Source organism: Saccostrea echinata, unplaced genomic scaffold (genome assembly GCF_033153115.1).
Source record: "Saccostrea echinata isolate AGI-Se365-2 ecotype Australia unplaced genomic scaffold, CSIRO_AGI_Sech_v1 ptg000060l, whole genome shotgun sequence".
NCBI lineage: Eukaryota > Metazoa > Mollusca > Bivalvia > Ostreida > Ostreidae > Saccostrea > Saccostrea echinata.
In genome coordinates this window covers 5,559,480-5,569,934 of record NW_026889809.1, presented here as the reverse complement: position 1 = coordinate 5,569,934, position 10,455 = coordinate 5,559,480, and the positions used below count along the sequence as shown (strand labels likewise).

General features: G+C 33.5%; 2 protein-coding genes across 5 annotated transcripts in view; one reads left to right on the top strand and one right to left on the bottom strand.

The window, feature by feature from the left end:
- Positions 1 to 5,843, bottom strand: LOC133174848 (dynein regulatory complex subunit 3-like). The gene is made up of 11 exons (XM_061309948.1): positions 5,696 to 5,843; positions 4,558 to 4,738; positions 4,315 to 4,431; positions 4,011 to 4,177; positions 3,765 to 3,911; positions 3,331 to 3,450; positions 2,317 to 2,429; positions 1,960 to 2,134; positions 1,679 to 1,810; positions 918 to 1,112; positions 1 to 491 (listed from the first exon to the last, which is right to left on the bottom strand). The coding sequence occupies exons 2-11, from the start codon at positions 4,715 to 4,717 to the stop codon at positions 249 to 251; spliced, it is 1,569 nt and encodes a 522-aa protein (XP_061165932.1). The 5' UTR covers positions 4,718 to 4,738; positions 5,696 to 5,843; the 3' UTR covers positions 1 to 248.
- Positions 5,844 to 9,208: 3,365 nt separating this feature from the next.
- Positions 9,209 to 10,455, top strand: part of LOC133175117 (TOM1-like protein 2) — a 51,518-nt gene continuing 50,271 nt past the window's right edge. For all 4 annotated transcript variants that reach the window (XM_061310251.1, XM_061310249.1, XM_061310250.1 and 1 more), the window contains exon 1: positions 9,209 to 9,360. In XM_061310251.1, coding sequence (XP_061166235.1) covers positions 9,303 to 9,360 — 58 coding nt within the window. In that variant the 5' untranslated portion in view covers positions 9,209 to 9,302. The remainder of the gene's footprint in view (positions 9,361 to 10,455) is intronic.

The window sequence follows — 10,455 nt, the reverse complement described above, 5'->3', positions numbered from 1 at the left end:
ATCAATGATTTATTTATAACTTTTCCTTATCACAGATTTTCAGAAATTACTAAGTTTTTCACACATCTCATTTGTACCTTTTTTACTTAACAGTTAAAGGCTACACAAAAGCAATTTAATGTAGTCCTCAAGAACTTGTAAACAGAAGTTCAAAGGTCTGATAATATAGTCCATTAACTAAAAGATATCTTTTTCCAATCACAAGGCATTCAATTCAGGCTTTCTGACATGTTTTAGAATCAAACTCCCTAGTTTTGCATCACCTCCAGATTGTCCATTTCCTCCCGCAGGTGATCAATAAGATTGTTAATTTCTGACACACGCATTCTATTACGGGTAATTTCCTCATCCTGGTGAATCTGCTCAATCATGTTCTTGAGCCACTGGTTGATGCGAGTTACCATGTCATCCTCCTTATTGTCAATTTTCAGCAGATGAACATCATGTGAGGAGGATACAGCATTGATAATGGTGTCTTTGTCCACGAGTAACTAAAATAAACAGATAAACAACTCAGTACATGTACACTTAATAAACAGATAAATGTCCCGGTACATGTACACTTAATAAACAGATAAATGACTCAGTACATATACACTTAATGAACAGATAAACGACTCGGTACATATACACTAAATAAACAGATATACACTTAAAAAAACAGATAAAAGACTTAGTACATATACACTTAATAAATAGATGAGTCACTACATATACACTAAATATTAAATAAACAGATGAATCAATAATTCAGCACATATACACTAAATAAACAGATGAATCAATGACTCGGTACACTAGCTTTTCTTGAGAAAGCAAGGTGCTGCTTTTAAAGGGCAATAACTCTTGCATTTACTTAAGTGAAATCTACAGAGCATGGGAAAATATTTTAATTTAAAAAAGGAATATGAAAGTACCATTTTTAAATCATCAGATATTTCATCATCCAGTTCATTTTTGATGACTTTTTCCAGAGTGACAATGGCAATTTCCATCATTTTTTCATGGTGATTGTTTTCCAGGTCTCGGCACTGAGAGAGAAGAGCTTGGACATTCTCTACAAATGAGCCTACCATGTCCTGCATGTTTCTCTCAAATTCTTTAATTACTTCCTGAAATGCAAAGTAAAATTATTGTTAAATTATATGCAATGTTTTGAGACTTTCATATATTGTAAACCAAATTATAAGCAAATTTTTAAATTCATCAATTGCCATTTGAAAACTGGTTCACAACAAATAATATTCATGATTGAGGTTGCTTGTTTCTTAAACCTTTTGAAGACTTTACTGTGCAATAAATATCCATGACCTTGAGTGGTTCACAAATCTCACAGAAATTTCTAGTACATGTATAAAAGTTGGTGTACAGCATAAAGTTAACCCAATTTATTATACATAGACTGATGGTCTGTAAATTTTGACTGATACCTCTAACTTGTCTACATGCTGTATAGGTGGCCTGTAAATTTTGTCTGATACCTCTAACTGGTCTACAAGCTGTAGGTGGCCAGTAAATTTTGTCTGATACCTCTAACTGTTCTACATGCAGTAGGTGGCCTGTAAATTTTGTCTGATACCTCTAACTGGTCTACAAGCTGTAGGTGGCCTGTAAATTTTGTCTGATACCTCTAACTGGTCTACAAGCTGTAAACAAGCCTGTAATTTTTGTCTGATACCTCTAACTGGTCAACAAGCTGTAGCTCTAATCCCATCAGCTTGTCCCAGAGTTCCTGTATTCTGTCGTTGTAATCTTTGACACACTGTTCTAACATCTTTGGATCACTCATCTGAGACATCTCCTGCAAGAGCTGAAACAAAATGGAAAATGTAGTTCTCAGGAAGTTAAACATAAATCTTTGCCAGGATCTGAAATATTAACCATGCCTGGTTACTTTTCCATTAACACATTTGAATATTTTCCTAACCAGTGCTATAATATATGTGAAGTGATGCCTACTTTCTTCTTCATCTCTGTGAATTCCTCGTTGTATTTCATCCCAAGCCTCTTGTTGTCCTGTTTGGCCTCCTCCACGCATTCCCAGAAACTCTTCACTTCTTCCTCCCGCTTCTCATGCTCAGCAATACCAAACTCAAAGATCTGCATACAGTACTGCATAAACTTCTCTTTGAAGGTAAAACATGTTAAGGTCAACAAATGTCATTTTAAATACATGAGTTGTGTTGTAGACTTCACAATTAAAGACTTTTAGAGATATAATACATAAAAGCTTGTGAAGTGGATCACTCAATCAAGCAAACATCTTTAACAAAATGGTCAATTTTCTCAGTATATATATAATATGACAAAGGATATCTATGAAGTTGATCCTCCAGGCCTGGCATCTCATTCAGTTTCTGTCCCTCCTTGTCCTCGGCATACATTTGTTCAAATAGATCTGGTCCATTCATCAGCTCTACATAGGCATTCTACAATCATACCAGAACATATGACGGCTAAAAATTGTATGAGAGATATGTTTGACCTTGGAATGAGTATTGAATCAAGAAAAATCAGCTATCACCAGTCTGAAGGCAGTGATTCTTCTACATTTTTAAAAAGGGGCCTGGGCCTTTACAATTGGGAAAAATCATTGACATTTGTGTTAAATTGGGAAAAATCAATAAGATTGAAATAAACCTTAATTGACAGGTTAAAAAAAATATAAGTATATGTTACATCATCTATTCAAAATATTTACTACAAAATAACAAATTAGACACAGTTCTACATTTTAACGTCGGTTTTTTTTTTTTTTTTTTTTTTTTTTTTTTTTTTTTTTTTTGAAAGTTATCATTAATTGTGACTGTCCTATACTTCCATATTTTTTTTTTTTTGCCATAATAGTTGACACAAGAGAAAATCTACTCATAAAAGCCATTGAATAATTATGATATAATCTGACATGATTTATAACATTTTTTTCTAAATAATTGTAGAAACAGTTTGAATTTCATGGAATCAGGGACTACTAGTTCTTTGATTTACAAATAAAGCTATGTTTCGCCGGTTCACATGCATCTTTAAACACTTTTTTACGATGTGTTTAGTTTGACATCATGAATGTTTATTTCTATTTCTTGTAAACACACAAAATAATCTGCTATCCTTCACTATTATTTTAAGTGTTTGAATGACCGAGAACAATAGCGTTCCATTATAGATAAGTCGTACATAAAAAAATTCAATATAACAAAAACAATAACAGTTTTACTTTGGGAAAAAAGCAACTGAAATTGGGAAAAAATCGGTAATTTTTGTTAGGGGAAAGGGCCGACATTCGGACCTAAATTGGGTGGAGAAAAATCACTGGAAGGGTCACATTCCTACCTTGTGTTTCTCCAGCTCCTGTAGTCTTTTAACCTCCTCCTCTTTTTTCATTTCTGCCTGTCTTTCATTATGAAGCATCTCATCTCTAGAGACCTGGTATTTTTCTATTGCAGCATCCCTCTGTGATTCATTACAAATTATGTCATTTTTATACATGGTACATTTCCTTAACTTGGACATTATAATCTTAAGAGAAAAAGTAATGTTTTTTTCTATAAAAACTATATATATTAGTTTGAAAAGCACATGGTGATTTAAAATGCTTTCTGCACAGCTAGATTGACTGAATAAGAAATTAATGCAAATCACCATTGTGAGAGTGAGTGCAATTATCACCATCCCCCTTGTGTTTCATTTCTTACTGTAATATTCTGAGGACTTCATCATTTTTATGAGCAACAGAGTTTGAAAAGTCTACCAAACATTCTACTTACTGACTGCTGATCAATAAGTCTGTAATCCAAAAATTCCAGATTTGATAAAAATGCAATCACATATTGTTTGTATTCCTCTTGTTTGCAGAAAGGATTGTCTGATAAATTCAGTGTCTTCAGGTTTTTGAATCTTCTTAGATACCTCAACTGTAAAAGTAAATCCAAAAATTTAATGTGAATAAATTGTTTGTACATCAACATGAAAATTAAGTCTTAGATGTAACCATGTAGTATACTTATGCTTACATTTTCTAAATCTGTGAGTTGGTTTCTGCCGAGGGAGAGGACGTGGAGGTTTAGGAGGGTGTCCATGTTGTCTATCGTGGAGATTCTGTTACTATACAGGGTCAGGTCCTCCAGTTTGGTCAGTGTTTCCAGGTTATCAATGCATTCTATGTTGTTGAAGGACAAATCTGAAATACATCATATTTATTTGTAATAATTCATGATATGCTCCTTTTTGGTGAAAAAAAAATCATTTGATGTATGTTCTTGTTTGTTATTTATGCTAAACTGGAATTCCAAAAATCATCATGGGCATATAACTTACCCAACCAAACTAAGTTGACCAAACTCTCTAATCCTTCAATTTTTTCAATAATATTATTGTCCAACTGTAATTTGGTAAGCTTTGTGAATTCCCACAGATTATCAATTTTCAGAATATCTGTAAATGAAAATCAGAATGAGTTAATTAATAATTAATTCAACAGTCATCATTAATCAAAAAATGATTTTAATATACTTTTATAGTTTCAACAGTGTTCAAATGAATTGGAAAAAAAAAGCTTACTTAAAAAATCAAGTCGCAGAGATAGTACATCTCCAAAGTCAATTCCCTCTTGTTTTGCAATCTTCCCTGCTTCTTCTTTTGGTCCCTGCTCTTCAACAGCTTTCTTGAGCATTTCCTCATCTATAACAGCTGGCTCCACTGTATCGTATAACCGACTCATTTTGATTCACTTTCTTTTCAGCTAAAAAGGAAAAAAAAAACTGTGCATTGAAAAACACTTTAAGATTTACTCTCAATGTTTAGGTTAATTACTCCTGATGATTTTAATAAATGGTATTTTGTCATATAACACCTTAATATTCCTGCTATAAATGGAGTTGTTATAAGGTCTCAATTGTGGAATGAAGCATAAGTGCCTGAGGACAGGACCTATATCCCTCTTCATAAAAAGATATGTCCTCATCTCTTACAGAGTGCCAACACCTGTGGGATAAAGTACAAATGATGATCACTTTCACCTGCCAGAAAAAAAATAAACCTGGGTCCCAATAAACGTGCCAAATGAACAGGAGAGAGGAAAATTTATGGCTGGACATGGAATCAAATGCAGGACTCATGCAGTACTCATGCATTACTAACAGATGCTCTAGCCACTGGGTTATCCAGGCTGATATATATGGCCTATTATATTCTCCTATCTTAAAATGTCTTCCCCCTCAAAGGCATGTATAACCCATGTGCTTTTAGCCACTGGCAGCTGGTCCTCCACCTCTCTTCCAGGACACAGTACGCCTACGACACCAAATGAAGTAAGGACAGATTTGTGCCTCTTCTTACGATTAAACCTGGCATCCCTGGCATATCAGTCCAGTTTCTACCTATTTAGCAAAAGGGTTAACTAGTAGGAAGAAGTGCATCACAATACCACATATGCATATGGGGGTGGGGGTTCCATCCTCAGGCAAATAAAAGAAAGAAGTCATGGTCTCTGACGTAACAATCCATTTCCGATCGAGCAAACTCATTTTAAATTCCACGAGCTGTTAACTCACAGAATCTTTCAGACTTGGTGTAAATACTTATTAGTTCGAATTTCCTCGTAAGATAGAGTTACATTTCAAATTCTAATAATTAGCCTACTCTGCAGTTTTAATTAAGTGTAAACAGTCTGTAAAATAACAAATTTCACAAATCTTACCCGTATATTTATGCCGCCTTTAAATATCAGTTCAGGAGAAAATAAATTTCACTGTGAAGTTGCCGACACAGTGTTGACAGCTTTTTGTTTAAACAACTTCATAAGCTGACAACTAAAATCAAAATTATTGATGAATGATATGTAAAGACATTCCGCCCAAAGCATTCAATTAAAGCAAATATCAACTATATTCTTGTTTAAAAAACTTTTTCTTCGGGCACTGTGCATTTCAAAAAGAAAATGTATACAGGTTGTTATGGTTATTTTCAACATCCGGTATTTGACTTCCGGGAGAATATGATTAGCTCGGATGTAATTGAGCGTATGAGGAAATTTTGATAAGGTGAATTTATACCATCATGGGATAAATACCCTTTTTATGTGAATAAAATTATATTCATACTAGTAAAAATTTATAGATATTTAAATGCAATATTTTGGGCTAACCTGAACCACTGTCTATCGTAAACTTTTTACAATATTTCATATCATTCTCCAGAACCACTGTGTCAATTTCAACAATTCGTCAAAGCTTGGAATGGAGTATCCTTGGGTGAAAGAGATTCAAATTTGTTCAAATGAAGGGCCATGTCCTCTTCCAAGGGAGAGATAATTAAGATGTAGAGTAGGGTATTTTTTTGTGGAACGATTATAGTTTGGGGGGATTCCCGAATTTTCCTAGGTATGCATAATAAATAAGTGTAATAAATATAATTTGTGAAAAAATATTCAACAAGCCCCAGCGTTGATTTTTTTTTTTTGGGGGGGGGGGTCCTGACCACAAGCACCTGTGTAGTCATACTGTCGTACAGTATCTATACTACTATATTAAAATAATAGACTCGAATTTTTGGCCTTTAATACCGATAAATCGGAAGAGTACTGTCTTTTGTTTTATATATTTTAAACATCATTGGTACTTGAATATTACCAATTTGTTTTTATTTTTCTTCAATTAACCTTCGCTAATTAATAATCAACGAAAATTCCTCAAAAAATTCCGGAAATCATCTGGATTTTTTGGATTTTACAATATTGCGCGTGCGCATTACATTCACGCTAAATCACGGTGTTCAAATCAGAGAAGACTATTTAAGAAGTACTAAGTAGACATATATTTGTTATTTTATAATATCTCTAATAAGAAATAAATATATATAAACAGAATATATAGCAAATTTCCAATGAAAATTTACACGTATTTGTATTATCTTTCTGCATACCATAGTTTATCCATACAACTGTAATATTGTGGCCACGTGGGTAATCATTCGCCATCTCGGAGACACATTTATTATATGTTATTTATGCCTCTGGCCATCTCAACGGAGGCAAAAAGCTCATGTAACTACCCGATTTTATTTTATCCTTCCTTTCTTTTATGCTTTTTTGAGGGGAAGGGGGGGTGTTACAACTCCAGCTAAAATCACATCTTAGTGAAGTAGGCATTTTTATTCCGCCAAAAATTACAATAACATTATTTTCATTTGTTGTTGTCATATTTTCAATAAATATCCATAATTTCTTTTTTTAAATTTGTTTGGAAAGGTGAAATTTATGTAAGCTCCGGCCCGGCGTGATTCGAACTCATGACTTGATTTATAGCCAACTGGGGGGTCATACCCATTCTGCGCTACGCCGTTACGCAACAATTTTGCAAAATAAAAAAAAAAGAAACAAAACAAAACAAAAAAAACAAAACAAAAAACAAAACAAAATTAAAAAAACAAAACAAAAAAAAACAACAAAAAAAAACAGAATTATATTCACATTCATTGTTTATCTCAAAAGTACCTTACAATATGAATGTGTCGATGTATCTATTTTGTAAATGTCAGATATGCACATGGATGCATTCATAACAATGTCAACCCGTGCATGCACGGGTCAAAGTCTAGTTTATATTTAAGCATTCTCAAGTCATGTAAATTCAAGTTTATTCAAATCATGACCTCTGGAGGTAGGGAGGGGCCACAATGGGCGATCAATGTTTTACACATAGAACTCTTTTTTTAAAAATCTCCTTCTCAAAGAAAAACAATTTTTAAAACCATGATAGGAATATATTCATACAAAGAAACCACAGGAAGTGTAGATATTCAAAGAACGAGGGCGCTTTGATTGGCATTCGGCAGGAATATGGGCGCACTTGAAAAGTGAATTGATCTATCTATCACACGAAATTTGAGCATTCTTTTGATCATTTGGGTTCCTGTGAAATAGGATAGGGAAACATTTTCCCGAAATTGTATTTTGATTTGCTAAAATATAACTTGAAAATAGGCTAGATGATTCATTTGGTACAAAATGTCACATTTTAAAACACGTTTTTCTAAAAAATTTGCTATCTCTGGGTCATCTTTCCATGATTTTCAAACGTTATTTGTATGCATTCTAATTCAAAGAAACAAACAATCATTTGTAAAAAAAAAAAATAAAAAATAAAAAATAAATAAATAAATAAATAAAAAATGGAGAGGAGACCCAGAGACCATAAAAAATGAACTTTTTCCAAAAAAATTCCAATGTGTAAATGCGGTGCTTAATAATTCATATTGTCGTTTTAAAAGCCAAGTTGTATGTGTATCGATGATAGCTCAGTAATATGCGTTACCCGTCAAGTGCAATGGAATGGAGTCAAATTTTTGCCTGTTCGATCCTCGCATGGAGCGTTAATATTTTTTAATGTAAGCAATCAATTCTTTTGTCAGTTTAATTTTTTTGTACTTTTTTATTTTAAAATGGATGAATTCTGGTTCTGTTGCGCCGAGAGAGAAAACAATTCTTCCAACCTACTGATACTTTAATATACACATGTACTTGTAATTATTATCTTGTAGGTGTTTATTATTTATGCGAAGCATTACTATGTTAAAGTTTGATTATTAAGATAAGCGGACCTAAATATTACAATTTGACATGTTATTTCAAACTTAATATAACATTTTCCCATGTGTGTAGCTTCGTAAAGTCTGTCCAGCTGTGGTCGGACAACCAAATCGTGGTCATTTAAACTATAAACGTTTCGTACACATAATTCCTGCAGATCACACGCCAAACACGCCCATCTCCTTTGTTCAAATCATGACCCAGAGGATGGGGTGGGTCCACAATGTGAAATTGAAATCGAATACATAGAGAAAATCTTCTAAAGAACAGCAATATCAAAGCCATGATTAGTTATATATGTAAGCATTCCCGTGTCATGGACATGTAGGTTCAAATTTGCTGTAATCATGACCCCTTGTAAAAATATGTAAATTTTATATAGGTGCATGTTTATATATATAGGAAAAGAATCTGCTGATGAAGTTACTCATGTGAGCAATGTTGCCCATGAGCCTCTTGGCTTTTTTTCCCTCCTCTTTCTCGGATTATAAATAAATTAGCCTATAGTCAGTGTTTTGTAAAAATAAAAACATTACGGGATATGTCACCTGGGTTTGTATTCATACTTATGTTGCAAATTTGATATTTTATTCACCAATCGGTGTACAGCGCTGGCCTTGGTGGTAAATATACCTTCACCATGGGAAGATCACAAGCGTCTGACTCACCAAGAAGTGGGTCAATAAGGGTGTGACGTCATATTGTTATTTACCTGAAAATGGCTGCTCTCTTCGGACATGGAAATCCTCTTGCGACGCAAGTTGGACAGTTGATTGGTAGGCATCTAGGGATGTCAACATCCATATTTCGTAGCATGTATATTTAGTTTGTCGTAAATCTGAAGATATGCAAGGAGTAAACCTACTCAAACAATGTTAGAGGGATTGATTAACACACTGGAAGGCCAGTAAATGCAATGCTATTGATTGCATGATAATGATGTAAACCTAGAATAATCTTTTATGTACTGTTCACGAAGCAATAAGTATATAATGTAGCCGAAACAGATAGATCTTCATAAGTATGAAAGTTACACCATAAGGTAACACCAGGATGGAGGATATAATCGAAGCATTTGACATTGAGTCAGCTTGGAAAATTGTAGATACAGTTGTATATCAGCTAAGCTGGCAAAATTGTTAAGTTTACATGGTCTCTGCACTTTAACCTGCTGTTAATAATATGTTGAATGGTGTCATTGGTGTGACCGCCAAGGGGACCACAGCATGTTCCTATGGATGTCACAAAAGCACACCTTTCTACATTTCTATCTTGGAATCCAACTCATACAAATCAAATGGTCGAAAGTTCCAAGCAATCTGTGTAAACAAATGATATTTCTTTATCCTCTTGGAAGTGTGAGTTTACATGAAGAGATTATTATTCCCTAGAAGCAGATTGTATTTTAATTCTTGAAGATGGAAATAGATGTTTGTTTATTATTTCATTAAAACTTGATATTTTTGAGATTGATTCCAAATTCATTTGTCAGTTGCATTTTCTGATGGAGTGCAACAAGTATTTCTTTGTTTTGTTTTTTCAAAAAGACACAGTAATTTTCTTTATTTGGTTCTCAGTAAGAAATTAAAATGTCAAATAATTAATGCATTCTTTGATAATTACAAGGAATCATGGTAGTTTGGAATTTTGGATACTCTGCCAAGGAAATTTTCTTAAGCAGACTCAACTTCAAAACTTTCTACTTTCAGAGACAGCTGCACTTAAATTCTTCTTTGACAACTTTTTCACTGCAAATGATTTTATTGTCTCATTCTTGATGCCAGAGGAAACTGCATAAATGACATGAATAGATATCTGAGTGAAATGAAATCCTCACCTCTTATGATATTAACGTGTTTCAGTAGTAAGCA